Here is a 17,613-nt window from a genome sequence, read left to right on the forward strand (position 1 = left end):
CTTCTGTCTCTTAGCCTTCTGATTCAATGTGAACAAATTTAAATGAAAATAAACATTACGTTTCACAGATTTTCTCTCGTTTCTACATCATGGAGAAATTCTACAATGATACAAGTTTGTTATGCTTAATCCCATATTCTCTCAGGCACACCTTGTTTGACCCTACTACAGTGTGGCAGGTGATTTATGTGGTACAATCATCTCTTACTGTCAAGCATCTGCAACTGTTAATTATGTTCATGTTGCTCATGACTTATGGTTTTGTGGGTCCTGCATATGTCAAACAGGATGCTTATTATTACTCAGTTCATCTTTTACTAGGTTCTGGAGCTATCTCCCAAGAGCCTTGTCCAGTCCCACCTCCCTTTCAGCTTTTAGAGAGCAAGTGAAAAGTGACTTGTTCTTCCATACCCCAAATTTGACATGTGAGCAGGGTCACCCACCAGTCAGTCACCTGACATCACAGTGACCATCACAATGACATCAAGTGGCCTGTTCAGTTGATTGTCTGGTCTTGTGAAGCCCCTTTCAATGTGCTGCTTTGCAGAGTGCTTCATGAGGGTCTTAGCAAGATCTGACTACCAGCTACAAAGGTCACTTGATGTTATTGAACAGGGCTTTGTGGGTATCACTGATCAGTGGTGCTTGCAAATCCCCTTTTGGCTCTGCCAGATTATTATGATTTTTACATGCCACACACCTGATGTAGACAGTACATTAATATAAAAAATATATTGATGTATGTGGACAATGTTTTCCTTTAATCACCAAATAATCAAAATTACTGTATACCGTGCTTTTTTCTAAAAAAAAAGTTTAGGGGTACTCTCATTTTCCTACTCATATTGAAATACTGCCCCTCAATGAGGCCAAACTTAGGTTCACAAAATGTTTAAGGGTATGCGTATCCCTGCGTGCTCCCAGAAAAAGCACTGACTGTACACACATCAAGATTAAGAGGTAAGTCTTCCTTTATAAGCAGTTTGACTTCTAAGCTGCTGTGAGTTCTGTAAAATTCACAAATTAAATGCTATGCCCTTTGGACCAGCGCCAAGATGACAGGATGTATTGTATCCATTTACTGTTGTACAGGGCTAATAACAATGATCATAGGCATGTTGATTTGGAAGATGGTTCTGTTGCAGTAAGACATACCTCCCCCCCCCCATGTATAAGATATTTTTTCATAGGCAGAAATTGTGGGTCGTCTTATACATGGATAAATGAGGGGCGACAGGCGATTGGTGGCAGCAGTCAGTAGGAGAATGGCAGCAGCGATTGGGAGTGTGATTGCTACGGCAAGGCCTGCTGACGATTGACTGCTGCTGTGGCAATTAGGCATTTGATTTACGCCAGCAGCTGGTTGCGTCGAGTGGTCAGGTGGGCTTTTGGCGGCGAGCATGCTGACGATTGGTGGCCGCAGCGATGCATGAGATTTGCATTGGCAGGTAGGCTGTAGCGCGATTGGTGGTAGTGCCCCCCAAAAGCTCACTAACTCTGGGCAATCCCCCCCCAAAAAACTCCACAACTTTGGCCAATCCCCCCCCAAAAGAAATTTTTTGTGGTCCCCCAAAATAGGGGTTGTCTTTTACATGGGGGCATCTTATACATCTTATATATGGTACTTCCTTGTAAGTGTGCACAGGATTGCATTATAGAAGCATCGGAAAGTTGTTTCTTTGGTAATCAAAGCCTGAACTAGCATTTCATCATAAACAGCGAGGAACCACATCTGTTGTAATCACATAGTGCAACATTCCCAAATGAGCAAGACCTTGTGAATGAGCATGTGACACATCAACAGGCAGGATCACACCCTGTTTTTTACTAGAATCTAAACCAAGCCTTATGAGGAACAGTTGAGGGAGGTGGGTATGCTTAAGCAGGGAAATGGCTGTCGCATGGAACAAGCTTGTTTTCTGTTGTTTTGAAGGTTAGGACCCAAACCAATCAATTCCAATTAAAAGAAAGGAAATTCTGCCTAAACATTAGGAAGACCTTTCAGACGGTAAAGGCAGTTCAACAGTGGAACAGACTACTTTGGAAGGTGGTGGACTCTCCTTCATTGGAGATGTTGATACAGAGGTTGGATGGACATCTGCCAGGGATTCTTTAGTTGCTATTTCTGCATTACAGGGGGTTGATAACCCTTTGGGGCCCTTCCAATTCTATGATCCTATGAAACCACCGAGAAAGGCAAGGAAAATGGAGGCAAAGATCAATGTAGGGGAGGACATATACAATTATTTCTGTGGATTCAGGGCAGCCCAACAAAGCACTCCTTCACACAGAGCATAATTAGTTGATGGAATTCAGGATCCAAGTATTGGTGGTGGCAAATAGCTTGGATGTAGTGGTTGCTGGTCTGCTGGAGCAAATAAGCCTGTAGGCTGCTTTCAACCAGCCCCCCAGCCTTGCTGCTTGACTTCTTACTTGCAGTCAGTCTTATGAAAACTGTTGGGACCGGATGTAGATCCTTCTAATTACTGATCTATTTCTTGTTTCTGCTTGCAGAAATTAGCACTGAAACCAAAAGGGTGATGAAAGGTTGCCCGTTGTGTAATAATTTCCAAATGGCAAGCTGTCATTACATAAAATAACCACTTCCCCCAAGAAACAGCAGGTGTTTCCTTGCTTTGTTGCATAGTCTCCATACTCTCTTGTTCATTTTACTTATTGTTACTTTTCTTTCATTGAAATCTTTTTTCACTCTGAGTCTTGGAGCATGGGGGAGGTCGGTGGAATGAGATGAAGCATTCTAACTCCAATGGCCCCTGAAAATCTCCAGTGCAACTTCTTGGGCTGGAAAAACTTCAGCCAGTCCACATTGTTAAAAGCTGTTGGGAAAGGGCTGGGGAGACCAGAGTTCAAGTCCCTAGTCAACCATGAAGCTCCCTTAGACTAGTCACTCTCAGTGCAACCCTTGCAGGTTGCCTACGAAGATAATGTAGCAGAGAAATAGCTTGGAGAAAGAGGGGAAATATAGTGTTGGCATCCGTCTGGTTCGATAGACAGGTGAGTTCACCACTAAGGGTGAAGTCAAACTGTGGTGTTAGCAGCACTGAAGTGACCTCCCTGGAGCGCAAGTCTGGGCAGTGTGTGTGGAGGTCCTGGGCTGCCCAGGGAAATATATATGTAATTAATAAGGTAAAGGTAAAGGGACTCCTGACCATTAGATCCAGTCGTGGCCGACTTTGGGGTTGTGGCGCTCATCTCACTTTATTGGCCGAGGGAGCCAGCGTACAGCTTCCAGGTCATGTGGCCAGCATGACTAAGCTGCTTCTGGCGAACCAGAGCAGTGTACGGAAACGCTGTTTACCTTCCCGTCAGAGCGGTACCTATTTATCTACTTGCACTTTGATGTGCTTTCAAACCGCTAGGCTGGCAGGAGCAGGGACCGAGCAATGGGAGCTCACCCCGTCACAGGGATTCGAACTGCCAACCTTCTGATCGGCAGGCCCTAGGCTCTGTGGTTTAACCCACAGCGCCACCCACCTCCCTATGTAATTAATAAACAGTAATAAATTATGAAACAGGATGCAACCAACCAACCATATCATTTAGGTTTATAAGATGCTTCAAAGTTACATACACACACCCTTTGTAAATCATAATCCACTTTCCTCCTTGGTTCACATACTTTCCCCCAGCCTTTCTTTATTAACAGCATCCTTGTGTCATATATGCTAAAACTTGCAAGTGTCCCTGCTGTACCACTACGACGGGTAGTGAGCCAACATTTATTCTAGCGCTGTTTTGATGGAACAGAAGGAAAGTATGCACCAAGTATGGTAGTGACACCAGTTTCAGAAAAGTAGTCAGAGCTCTTTTTCAGCACGAAGCACGAAAAGGTCTCTAAAGTAACATTTGAAACCAATGCTAAATACATAGGGTGAAATCCATAAGATCAGGCCAAAGGCCATGTGGTCCTGCATTCTATTTTCACAGTGGCCAACCAGATGCTTATGCAAAGCCCAGAGACAGGACCCGAGTGCAACAGTACTCTCCCTGCTTGAGAATCACTGCTACTGGCTTTCAGAGCATTCTGCCCCCAACAATAAAGAACGTACCTATCAGTTAGTAGACACTGATAGCCTTGTCCCCCATAAATTTGTCTAATCCCCTTTTAAAGTCACCCCTAAGCCATTGGAGTTTATGTGTTGTGTGAAGAAGTACTTTCTCTCTCCTGAATCTGCCAACATTCAGCTTCACTGAATGTCTCCTGAGATATTATATTGTGCAAGGCTGAATGAAATGAATGCGAGCTGTTCAGAAGCACACTGTGATCTCACATGGCTAGCAGGCCTGTGGAGGAGAATTTTATTGGGAATTGTGCCTAAAAAGCATTAGGTACAGTAGCTTGAGGGGTTGTTTTAACACAATAGAATATGACAAAGAAAGCTTGATCTCAACACATCAAGAAAAGACTAGAAGATAATTTTAGAACAGAAAATGCCCTATTAAATGCTCTAGCAATCATTTGCTTAATTCATCCGAAAGAGACAGAGTATAGATAAGGCAGGCACCTTTTATTTTTATTTTGTTAGTTAAAACAAACTGTACCTATTTTAAAACCAATACCAGCATAATTTCTAGTGCAATCTTGCCATAAGATATATTGATGAGCGTTCATTTTCTCAGCACAACTTAGATTCAACTGCATTTTTTTAAACCCAGAAATACAATTGCAAATAAAGCCATCTAGTCTCAGTAACAGCATCAGAAGTTTATTATAAAAAAAGAGTAAAAGGTAGATTGTAGCTTTGTCTTTATTTTCTGGCCAAACCCTTTACTAGTAGTTGTTTCAGAAAACTGCATTCATCTGTATTCTATAGTGTTTCCGCTAACTGTAAAATGCTCTCTCTTCATTATTATCTTTTACTGCTTCAGGAAAAAGATGAAAATTGCTTGCACCCAGAAAAAGAGCAAATTTTGAATCCAGAGCTGTGAGAGAACTTCGCATAGTATTTTAGTTCTGTTGCTGTAGATATGTACATTCATTTAAAGAGTACAGAGATACAGTATCTTTGTTCACGCTATAACAATATAGAATATAAACATGGTATTTGCTTAAATATGCAACTTTATTAACGAAAAACAGCTAGACCTTTGGTGCTTTACATATTATAATGTTAAAGTAATTCAAAGCAAAACCATTGCAATGATAAAAAAATTCTAAACATAAACTGCAACTGAAACCAGCTTGTTGCAGTGCTGACAAAAGGCAAAAATGCTTAATGCAACAGTATAGCTTCAAGTTCTACTAGGTGTATAAATAACTGCAAAACAATGTAACTTTTTATGAAAAAATAGAATCCTATATACTAAACATATTTGCAAAGGTACTTAATATTTGCTTGAGTGGTTCTTCAAGTTATTAGGATTAGCCACTTGACTGAAGCGGAGAATTTTCTAATTTCGGTAGATCTAGGAAGCAAGAAGCATACTGTTGATTCCCTGCATGTTTACTCAGAAGTAAGTTCCACTCTCTTCAATGCAATTTTCTCTCAAGTAAGCATAGGATTGCAGAATTATTTTAACTAATAACATAAATAGCAAGGATTTATGGTCTAACTCTATGAACACTACTAGGAAGTAAGGACTGTAGCCAGTTAATTATTCTGTAAGTAACATACCTACAGCCTAAATAAGTGCACCTTAAGACACAGACAAGTCCCCACTTCAAATTATTCTATTTCCAAGTGCTACATGTGAAACATTACTTTCATATAGTTTGAAATAAGCAAGCATAACTCTTCAAGAATCTGAAGAGCCAAAGGCTGGTCCTGCCTGGGAGATATGCAATCATGAGAGCATAGCTAAACTTTTAATATCCTAATCTAAAGTATTTGCACATGTATTATCTATCTGCACATTATTTTAATGCCTTTGGTTTGTGATTTTGTGCTGATGCACCAAATATTTGTTAATGCACCAATACCTGAACCAAATGTTGCAGAATGTTTTAATACAATTCCCCTACTTTGACGAATGTGCCTTAAGAATTGTGCCACAGTGTAAGCACAGCCTTACAGCATGAAAAATACATTCTTTTGCTGAACATTCATACCCTGTATGAGAAAAGTAGGTACTTTGGCTTTATAAATTTTGTGCCTAAAACATGACAATATTCTTTTACAACTTGTTGGGTTTTTCTGCTTCCTCCCTCCTCACTGCTTAATTTATTATGCATTATAAATCACAAGCGCCAATAGTCTAAGCAGCAGTGGATTTCAAACTTACAGCTTTCAGGGAACTTTTTTCACCTGCTGTGGGACCTATTCATGCTGGAATTATGTTCTGGGTTGCGCGCATGAGACTATGTGGTAGCTGTTGCACTGCATCAAATGAGTGTGTGCATTACAGCAAACAACACGCTCTCACAACTTTAGTTTTCAGGGGGCAGAGATTGGCCATTATACTGAAGCAGAACAGATGGGAGTGCAAGGATTCCTTGGAACACAGGTTTAAAACCACTATTCTAAGGCATCAACTCCCATAACTCAGAACCAATTATATATATGTGTGTGTTACAAATAATATTCTCTTGCCTCTTACTGATTACATTTATCTTAAGCTGCTGTGTATAAAGTGCCAGTGGTAATGTGGGGGGAAACATGCATTTTCTTATTTTTACGTAACTTTTCCATCACTTCTTGCAGGTTGCAGGGTGGGGAGCAGAGAGAACCACAGTCCTAGAATGCTCAAAACATTGTCCTTTTCCTTTTACAGCTGGTCTCTAGCAAGCTGCCAGTTGGCTAAGCCAAACGATTACACTTTACTATAATATATACTATAATATAATATAATTTATATTGTGCAGAGACTTTTTTTAAAAGCACATTTCCTGCTCTCTCTTTAGTGCATAAATATAGTTTTATTTAATAATTCTTACAATGTACTATAAGTAATTTGATAGTTTTGTTCTTAAAGGCTTTGGCATAACTTAGTGCGATTTGTCCAGTTTGCTACAGAATAATGGCTACAGCAAAGACATTGACGATGCAGTTCATAGTTCGGTTTTCCCATCGGACTGTGCAGGTACCTATAGTGGATTTAAGAAGAGAAAGTGGTCAAGTTCTATATTCATTCTTAAGAGGACAACCGAATAACCCAAACTCATTTACAAAAGATAATCCCTAGAGGCTGTCAAACATTGCTTTTGGTGACAGATCTGGGCCACAACCCTAAACATGCTTACAAAGAAGTAGATCTCTGTGAACTCTGCAGAACATACTTCTGGCTAATCATTTTCATGCTCTTGGTCCCAACGCTTGCACAATAATGCATCTTAGGAGTCAGAAACTCAGAAAAATCCTTCATAGATGGTCACCAGTGTTAAATAGAATTAAATGACACTACAGCATGGAGTTAGTTTGTCAACAGGACTTTGATGGTGGGCATGTGATCCAGTCCAAGTTGCCATTCCTGTAGTTGACTAAGAACCCACAACACTTTGAAAATCAAACCTTATGATAATGAAGAGGGCTGCTCTTATGAGGCCACAGGCAGCCCCCTGATTCTCTCCAGCTACTTCTTCTGCAAAAAAAAGAAGCCCTTGGGTGATCAACTCAGGCACCATGATGTGTTTTTCCTTTGTGCTGGTGGCTACTGCTACCCCAGGCATTAAGCTATGGCCAGCTCAGTGTACTAAAACCGTATGCTTCATTGTTAGGGTTCTTTTTACATTTTGTTGCATTTTTTGCTAAGCTGCCTTGAATGTGATTTTTCTTAGAAAGTAAGGACAACACCAGTGCTGGTGCACATTTCAGCATTTTCCTGCCAGTACTCAGCATGGTAGAAAATGAATACAGTGGTACCTCGGGTTACATACGCTTCAGGTTACATACGCTGCTAACCCAGAAATAGTACCCTGGGTTAAGAACTTTGCTTCAGGATGAGAACAGAAATCGTGCTCCGGTGGTGCAGCGGCAGCAGGAGGCCCCATTAGCTAAAATGGTGCTTCAGGTTAAGAACAGTTTCAGGTTAAGAACGGACCTCCAGAATGAATTAAGTACTTAACCCGAGGTACCACTGTACAAGTCTCATAGTGTAATATATTTAATCAAGTAACTTACTGAGCACAAAACACAAAGAATATAAAGTTACAACAATATGAACATTCTTTCTTCGTTACAGCTTCGAGTCATATCGGTCACTGAAGTACTGGCATATATGATTACTTGGTGATTTGGTTTTTTTAACCTTGTTAAGCTTAGTTCTTCTCTTTCGATTGTATAACTATGAATTTGGAACAGTCATGCTGAGGAGTGAAGTCTGCCAGAGCTGTTCAGCGCTTTGAACGATGTCTGCCCTCATGAACTAGAACCACCTATCCAGGAGAATAGTCTCTTATCTTTCATGATGCCTTGCAGTAAGACGGATTTGATCCAGAGAGTGAATGAAGTTCAAATACTACTCAAACTTAGGCATCAATAACGATTCCGTGTCAGATTTAAACTCATCTAAAGAAACAGTCCTTGGCCTTCAGCCAAAGCATTTTTTCCATGCAACCAAAAGTGATTGGTCAGCCCTTTTCATTTTGGCCTGGCCTTATTAGCAGGGTTATATCTCTTTCTCATTTGGGGACCTGGGTAAAGAAAGTGGGTAACATATAGTTTGGGTGAAATGATCCTAATTTCAGGCAGTACCTATTATATACCTATTATATCCTGGGGGCTATATGTGAGCTGTCAATTCAAACCGCCTTTCAACTGCAGCATAATGTTTCACAACAATAAGTGAAAAGTCTTTTTTTTCCATGAAGTAGTTTGCTTCAATTCTGCAGGCAGGCACTTACCATCAGTTGTGGTATCCCAAAAACATGAGCTTGCTGTATGCAGACCAGCTCCACACTTCTGCATCACTGCACAGGTTACTGAAGACAGAACAAAATCCCATGTTCATCAATAAAGTAGGTTAATCAATCAGACTTCACTATTCCTTTATACAACTGAAAGGACTAAGTGGCGGTTAAAGTATGAATTAAAATCCCCTGCCTTTTCCCAAAAACAAATTCTATTGAATTATAATATTTAAGTTGCCACAAAAGCGTGATCCTTTTTCTTTAAATTTCTTTTATTTAAGAAAGCAGTGAGACATATTCCCCCTCAAAATGGTGGGCTGCTTCCTGAACAGCCCTGATATTCTAGGCTTATGAAGTCTGTTGAAAATGCCTGGCTAATTTTCTGATGCAGATAATCAACAGCAGATGACCAATAAATGCCACGGGAATCTGAAAATGGAGCCCTCGCCAACCCGCCGCATCCCATATTATTATAGTAAAATGCATAATAAATTGGAGCAAAACTGCCTTCAATGCTCTCACGAAGGTGGGTGGGGTGCAGCACATAGAACCTTATATGCCTCATTCTACTAACAAAGTATATAGGAATGCGGGTGGCACTGTGGTCTAAACCACTGAGCCTAGGGCTTGCCGATCAGAATGTCGGTGGTTTGAATCCCCATGACGGGGTGAGCTCCCGTTGCTCGGTCCCTGCTCCTGCCAACCTAGCAGTTTGAAAGCACGTCAAAGTGCAAGTAAATAAACAGGTACCGCTCTGGTGGGAAGGTAAACAGCATTTCTGTGCGCTGCTCTGGTTTCGCCAGAAGCAGCTTAGTCATGCTGGCCACATGACCCGGAATAACTGTCTGCGGACAAACGTCGGCTCCCTCGGCCAGTAAAGTAAGATGAGCACCACAACCCCAGAGTTGTCTGTGACTGGAATTAACTGTCAGGGGTCCTTTACTTTACCTTTACTAACAAAAGTAGGCCTGAAATCATTTTCTCCCCATTAATTGTAAAATTAATATTAACTGCATATATGCACAGAATCTTACCAATGTACTTATACGTCTTCCCCAGTTTTACCAGTTGTGTTAAAGATTGTTCTACTATAGCTGCAGTCCACTGATTGACATTGTCGTGATTGTAATCTGCCTTGCCCAGAACACCTTCTATGCACTAAAAAGGAATAAGAATCTGATTAAATACAAGTATTGAAAATAGATAGTAGTATAAACATATATACTTTTAAGCCAGCCCCACTTTGTTATGTAAAGGAATTCAAATGTCAGAAAGAGATTCTCATTTGCCTCTTTTCCTAGGCTAGAGCTCCTAAATGGAGGCACATAAATCAGTAACTGAACTGTTTATACCATTCCCATCTCAGTGGTAAGAGTCATGTAACAAACATGCAGAATCCAGAAGAGCATTTTAATAATCTGAATTTCTTTCCCAACAGGACTAAAATAGCCTGCTGAGCTGGATCTATTATTGTAAATGGTACAATTCTGAGTTGCTGCAGCATTGAAATTCAGACAGGGTGAACCTATTGCCCCAGTATACTGAGCAGCTTCTCTACCGGGGCTAACCGTGGGCCACAATCAAACAACAGTCAACATAACAACAGCTACAGAAATAAATCCAATTGACTTCAAGGACAGTTAAACAGTTCACCTGCACAGGACTGCCATCTCAGTCACCATTACAAATTGTGTTCTATGGGGGGGGGGGGTAGCAGAATTCAACAGAACACATACAGAACACTTAGAACTACTTAACATTACAGTGGAGTGTTATAAAAGGCAGTATCCAGAATTGTATTTTCATGAATCAAAAGGGTTCTTTCCATTCATGGAATGATTCCAGTACAACAGAGGCTTCCCTCTAGCACAAGTAGGGGAAGTGATTTCCCCCTTATACCCCTTGCAGGCCCTACTGCCACCTCCCAGTGTTCCACAATGTCCACACTCCCTGGAGCAGATTGTCAGAGGACTGCGGGGGGGGGGATGTGAATTAGCAAAAATCACCTTCCTCTTCTGTTAGCAAGAGAGTATGGTCAAAGCCATTGGTCTTGCTATTATAATGTACAAAATTTTAAACATCCAATATTGAAAATGTAGTATAAAGAGTTTGGATCTTGATAGTGCAATCCTATGCATGTCTATTCAGAAAAATGCCCCATTGAATTCAATTAGTTATATTCCCAATAGACATCCATATGACTGCAGCTCAAGGGTGCAATATTAAACACAGCAAGGGAGCATGCCCCACTAAATTTAGTGGGACTTAGTTTTGAACAGGCAAGACAGGTTGTCTGGTGCAAGTCTTTCAGGGATACCCATTATTCCTGGAAACAGAAAACTGCAAAAATTCATTTTGTCACCAAAACACATAAATACTGTACTGTATACTAAAATGTGCAACTTACATCCTTAATAATACTGTGCGCTTCTTCACCATTGAAGGTCATCTGTAATAATATAAGAGATTTATTTAATTAAATTATTATTTTTATCACCCTTCATAAAATTTAATTCTAGAGCTGCTTACGCATTTTAGAATACAAAATATAAAATAAAATTGCAGCTGCCACACAGGTTTTGGAAGAAATAATGAACCAAGACAGAATTTATTTATTCAAAAAGTCCACAAAACTCTCCAAAACAAGGTCCATATATTCATAATCTTCATTTATTCTGGCGATATAACCAGCTCATGAATTTGATGCACATGGCAGCTGCATAAATGCCAAGTTCTTATATCTTACTGAAAACTACGTAAGTGTGTTATTTAAAAAATCACAATCACCAGCATCCCAAATGGATTTTACACTCACACTATTTCTGGCTGTGTCCTGAAATTCATGCATCAGCATCTAAGGTCTATGTCAAAGCTAATGTATCACATTATCCTAGTGAGCAGTATCCTCTATTACACAAGACTGAAACAGGATAAAACAAAACCACATCCTAAATTAGGGGTCAGCAACCTTTTTCAGCCATGGGCCGGTCCACCGTCCCTCAGACCTTGTGGGGGGCCGGACTATTTTTTTGGGGGGGGGATGAACAAATTCCTATGCCCCACAAATAACCCAGAGATGCATTTTAAATAAAAGCACACATTCTACTCATGTAAAAACACATTGATTCCTGGACCGTCCATGGGCCAGATTAAGAAGGCAATTGGGTCGGATCCGGTCCCCGGGCCTTAGGTTGCCTACCCCTGTCCTAAATGCTTTGACATGACAGTCAGACCCTCCAAAGGTTGTATTCAGCATAGTTCTACTTAGGGTAGACCCACTGAAATTAAATAGGCTTAAACATGGGTCTGTTCTGATTATGATTGGCAATGGATACAACCCCAACATTTTTTTAAAAAAAACCAGGCTAAGCATGTCACAGAATCAAGGGATGACAGCAAAGGGAAGGGTCTGCAGGAAAGGGAAGTGGGAAAAGAGCAGAGGGATTGTGTGTCTGAATGCTACCACATTAAAAAGATTCCCTGGATGCACACATAAAAACCCATCATATCAGGGAGAGCGCTACCCTTTCTCTTTTACACCACCCTTCTCTACCTGAATGAGGTTTTGTCTTCTCCTTTTTCAATTGTGTGCAGAGGGCGGCAGGCACTCAAAAACGGGATTCTTGTCTGACGCGCGCCTCTTCCCACCCCCTCCTCCATCCTCCCTTGCCCTTAACCTTGGAATCCACTGCACTTCCAAATTGGGCTTCAAAGCAATGGCAGGCTCTTTTCACGACCCTATTTTGTTATCATCATCACCACCGCCTGCCATTATTCTGCAGTGGCCTCAATTGGCAGCGGGGGCGCGCGCGCACAACCCTCCCCGTCCACGTGAGGACCGGCGTCGCAATGACAGCATTCTTGGGCGGACCAAGCCTCCCCCGCCTACGATCCCACAAGCGGCGCTTGCGATTGGCTGGGTGGAGACGTACACAAAATAAATAAATAAATATATTAAGGGGGGAAAAAACCCTTGAGCCAGGTGACATTTTTATGCAGACCAGGCCCACCCACGTCGGAGCGAGACTGAAAAGCGCAAGCCGGCCTCTTACGAAGTCATGGTTGTTATTGTTTTTTGCGCCCCTCTCCTCCCCCCCCCTCCAGGCACACGCTTTAAAGCGGGTGGCAGGAACGGGAGGCGCCTCCCCCCCGCGTGTCTGGAGTGCGGGGTCCCTAACCTAATTATTCCTCCGCCCAAGTAGAAGCGCGCGCCACGGCCACGCGCGAGATCCTTTCCTGCGCTGCGACGAGGAAAAACCAGGTCACTGCAGCCCGCCGGGGCGACAGGGAGCTTGGGCTGGGGCGAGGAGGGGGAAGTCCGTACTACCTCGTCGTTATGGGGGTGAAACTCTTCCATGGCCCCAGGAGCTGCCGCGGCGCGTCCCTATTCCCGGCAGTGGCGGAGGCGGCCCCGGTCCTCGCCCTGAGCCGCAGCTCCACCTTCCCTAAGCCGGAGGTGCGCAAAGAATGGCGCCACCCCCTCCGCCGCCGCCAGCTCCCTCTGCCGTCTGAAGGGAGCACTGGAGGCGCCCTCGAAGATGCCGCGGCCTCGCGCACACGCGCGCTTGTCGCTGGAGCGGAGCTGCCGGCGCAAGCAAGCTTTTTTTCGCAGGCTCATTCTTGAAATCTGTCTTCGATACCAGGGCTGAGTGCTGGAGTATTTGTGAAGAAAAACGTCTCCTGCCACTTTCAGGCTCAACGCGGCTTTTAAGGGCATGCACGTGTACCTACATACACATACACAGTCTGACGATAAAACGTTTTGGGGCAAAGGGCATAGCCTTTAGGTGGACTTCAGCCCCAACACTTTTTAGCAGGGGTGTCATGGTTGCCATATATTGTCTGTGATGTTGCTGTTAGCCGCTTTCAACCTGGTTTGCCATGGAAAAGTGACAAAGAAAGAAAGAGATGAAGATGGAGATTTGGTCCATAACTGAGGTCTATCCCACCCATATGACCCTTTAAGGGGCAAAGGGACAACTTAAAATGGAAATACACTTGCCTGACTTCAATTCCCTGCTCTTTTAGGCCCCAGGCTAAAGGGATGCAAATGGAAGTGCAGTTAATTCCAGTCAGACTAATTCCTAGTCTCTGCATATTTCTTGGGAGTGTATGGGCCTCTGCTCCTGCCAGTTTGGGGGCTTGCAGGAGGCAAGGGTTGTTCTTTGACCTCCCAGTATTTTTCCTTGCAGCCCAATCATACTTCTGAACAGGGAAGAAGTAGGGTGTTTCCATTTAAAGATATGGGTTCTTGAATATATGATGGGAAGGAATTACTGCAGGCTTCCCTGCAAAAATATTCTTAGTGTTTTGTATTAAGTCACTCAGGGCCAAAATTTGTCCCATGATGCCCCAATTATGAGAGCCAAAGATCATTTTTATTTCATTTATTAATTACTTCTCATGAAACATCCCAAAGTGATTAAGCATAAAACATAAAAAATAGGGGAAATGGCCACAACAAATACAAAAAACAATTTCAAATCCAATACAGATACCGTAAAGATTGGAATAAGTGGGCAGAACCACCTTTAATCTTTCTTTCTTTGCTAAAGTGGCTTGAATCAGTAAGTACAGTGGTACCTCGGGTTACAGATGCTTCAGGTTACAGACACGGCTAACCCAGAAATGTTACCTCAGGTTAAGAACTTTGCTTCAGGATCAGAACAGAAATCATGCAGCAGCGGCACAGTAGCAGCAGTGGGAGGCCCCATTAGCTAAAGTGGTACCTCAGGTTAAGAACAGTTTCAGATTAAGAATGGACCTCCGGAATGAATTAAGTTCTTAACCCGAGGTACCACTGTACTGAACCATGCACAGGGCTGGAATCCACAGGATTGAGTCATGTGTAAAGTCAATTAAAATTACTTCTTGTGTTGATAAAATGGTTGTAAAAATCTCTCCTTGGTGACCAGACAGTGATTGCAAAGGATCAATGATCTTTCGTAAAAAACACTGCTAATTCTTTATCATTAGTGTTCTGTTTACAGTGGTGGCAAAAATCAGCTCCAGAGGTGTAGTGGTAAAAATAGCCATGATATCTGACTTTGCCTACATATCTCTGTGCTTGGTGCTCCCCATCACACAGAGAAAACAAAGCCCTTAATTGCAAATACTAAGCTACCCTAAGACAACTAAAGACTTCCCAGCATCTAATAATTGTTCAACACAGATGCAATACAGAGGTTGTATTGTGAATAGTATTCTGAAACAACAGTGTTCCCACCAGAGAAACTCTAAGGCAATTAAGCAGCCTAGCAACATCCTTCGACATCAAAAATTGTCAAAGGGGCTTGGCAAAACTTAATAGTATTTTAAACAAAGCCATATTTTCTTAGTTACCAATTTTCTGTTAGTGTAAGGGGAAAAAACAAGTATAAAATGAGAATTCCTGGATGCCAAGATCCAAGTTTGTGGCAAATACTCTTTCGTGAGAGAACCCCAGCAGATATTTTAAATCACAAAATATGCAGCATGGAAATAAAGCATAGAAAAATAGACTGTTAGACTTAAAATATGTGTTCTTTAAAGTGAGTAAAACCTGGCTTAGTTAAGTGGTGAAAGTCCCTGAATTATTGGTATAGGTCACTCAAGAATGGTTGATGAGAGGCATACGGTTGAGCTGGAGTTACCAACTCAAACCTATTTATATGCTGAGCTTCTCAGGTAGACTGGGAGAGAACAATAGGCCTGATTACCTAGTTCAGGCTTTCTCAACCTTGGCCCTCCAGATATTTTCAGCCTACAATTCCCATGATCCCTAGGTAGCAGGACCAGTGGTCAGGGATGATGGGAATTGTAGTCTCAAAACATCTGGAGGGCCGAGGTGAGGGGAAGTGGACACAGCTAAGCCTGGCAGGACAACTTACTCTATGGTATTAACTCCTTCATGCATTAATTAGACTTAAGCATGTTGATTATATGAGATATCTCACATTTTCTCAGGTCTTCATTATCCCCTCAGTTGCGATATAGAGCCACTTGTTTGCAAGAAAAGAACACTTGGCAAATGTTCTTTGAAGAAACAGGGCAACAATCAACAACAATTGTATTTAGGGACACAACAGTTTCTAAGAACATAAGAGCCCTGCTACATCAGACCTAAGGCTCATCTAGTCCAACATCATGGTCAACCAGAGGCCCATGTTAATGGAAGCCCCCAAAGAGAACATGAACACTTTCCTCTAGGGTTCCCTAGCATTATTAAGAGGCATACAGTCTCCAATAACCAGTAGCCACTGAGGGGTAATGTCTCTAGTGGGGAACATTTTGTGCCCCTTCTGGGGTAGTTTGCCCAGCTTTGGTCCACACCCTGCACTCGGTTCTCACCTGTGGCTCCTACAAGCTGTCAGCATTTGACAGCAGCCACAACCTGGGAAATGGCTTTGACTGGCCAGCAAAACCAGGTGAGGGTAACCAATGGATCTCAAACCCTCAGTGAGTAGGGAAATTTTCCTGCATGCGAAGACAAGCTCTGCCAGATTGAGCAGATGAGACCAATAGTGGGCCCAACGGTCAAGAAGTTTTCTGCACATGTAGAGGGAAGTGAGGGACAGGTGGGGCTCATTAATCTGGGAGGGTGGTCCTTCAAGGAGAAGGAAAAGGCTGATCCTAAACTCCCACTACCTTGCAGGACATCTTTGGGATTGTTGTTTAGTCATTTAGTCGTGTCTGACTCTTCGTGACCCCATGGACCAGAGCACGCCAGGCACCTCTGTCTTCCACTGCCTCCCGCAGTTTGGTCAAACTCATGCTGATAGCTTCGAGAACAGTGTCCAACCATCTCGTCCTCTGTCGTCCCCTTCTACTTGTGCCCACAATCTTTCCCAACATCAGGGTCTTTTCCAGGGAGTCTTCTCTTCTCATGAGGTGGCCTCAGCTTCACAATCTGTCCTTCCAGTGAGCACTCAGGGCTGATTTCCTTAAGAATGGATAGGTTTGGTCATCTTGCAGTCCATGGGGTTCTCAAGAGTCTCCTCCAGCACCATAATTCAAAAGCATCAATAAGAAAAGGCTAAGGAGTAAACCCTACACAAATCTGGAGCGGAGTTGCTAAGAAGGTTGGATAGCGACTTTTAGGGCTCCTTCTAGCAACTCCTGCAGTAAAGCTGGTGCCAAACATATTGCTCTGCTTTCTCTTGCACCACAGCAGCTAGGCTGGGGTGTGTGTGTCTGTGTGTGTGTCTTGTCGTCTGGTGGACAGCCCAGAAGCTCCATACAAACTGCCCAGACTTGCATCCCAGGTGCTGCTAAGGCAGCAGTTTGACTTCACCCCCCGAGGCGCGCTCCATTGACTCTCGAGACAGACGATAACAACAACAGCTGAGAGCCGCCTTCTCCATGAATTCACCTAAATCCCTTTTAACCATTCTTTATTTCATTTACTAATTAAATTTCTACACCGCCTTTCCTCCGAGAATCGCAGGGCGGTTTACGACATAAAAGCACAAAACTTGCAGTTTTGCCCGTCACTCTGCGTGCGCAACGCAGGTGCCAAACTTTGCCTCCTCCTTTACAGCCAACACTTAAGCCATCGAAACCACCACTCCCTCCTCCGCCCTTGTTCTTTCCTACTGAGACTTCTTAGCCAAGCCTCCCCAAATCCTTGCGCGCCCCTCCGAGGTCTTGCAAGCGCGCAAGGGGCTCGCTCTTCTTTCGGAAGGTCGCCTTCTGCCCGCACACTGCCTACTCCGCGGCGCTTCCCGAGCCGCGCCAGCAGAGGGCGCCTGAGGGGCGTCCGCGGGCCGCTGTGCGCCAGCCCGGGCAGGGGTCTCGCTTCTCTGCACCGAGCCTCGGCGGCGGCGGCG

General features: G+C 43.1%; 1 protein-coding gene across 1 annotated transcript; it reads right to left on the reverse strand.

Annotated features, from left to right (window-relative positions):
• Nucleotides 1-4,508: 4,508 nt before the first annotated feature.
• On the reverse strand, nt 4,509-13,308 carry DYNLT3 (dynein light chain Tctex-type 3). Its single transcript, XM_081909006.1, has 5 exons — nt 13,134-13,308; nt 11,214-11,255; nt 9,841-9,964; nt 8,801-8,878; nt 4,509-7,045 (listed from the first exon to the last, which is right to left on the reverse strand). The coding sequence occupies exons 1-5, from the start codon at nt 13,161-13,163 to the stop codon at nt 6,969-6,971; spliced, it is 351 nt and encodes a 116-aa protein (XP_081765132.1). The 5' UTR covers nt 13,164-13,308; the 3' UTR covers nt 4,509-6,968.
• Between the last annotated feature and the right edge of the window lie 4,305 nt (nt 13,309-17,613).

This window comes from Podarcis melisellensis (genome assembly GCF_964234715.1).
Source record: "Podarcis melisellensis genome assembly, chromosome: 4".
In the NCBI taxonomy this organism is placed as follows: Eukaryota; Metazoa; Chordata; class Lepidosauria; order Squamata; family Lacertidae; genus Podarcis; species Podarcis melisellensis.

What these genes read in the sequence shown, in the direction of transcription:
- DYNLT3 (XM_081909006.1), bottom strand. Translation starts at nt 13,163, where the DNA reads ATGGAAGAGTTTCACCCCCATAACGACGAG. An exon ending in GAAGACGTATAAGTACATTG is followed by an intron (nt 8,879 to 9,840) that starts GTAAGATTCTGT and finishes TTCTGTCTTCAG; the next exon opens with TAACCTGTGCAGTGATGCAG. An exon ending in TTGGGATACCACAACTGATG is followed by an intron (nt 7,046 to 8,800) that starts GTAAGTGCCTGC and finishes AATCCACTATAG; the next exon opens with GTACCTGCACAGTCCGATGG.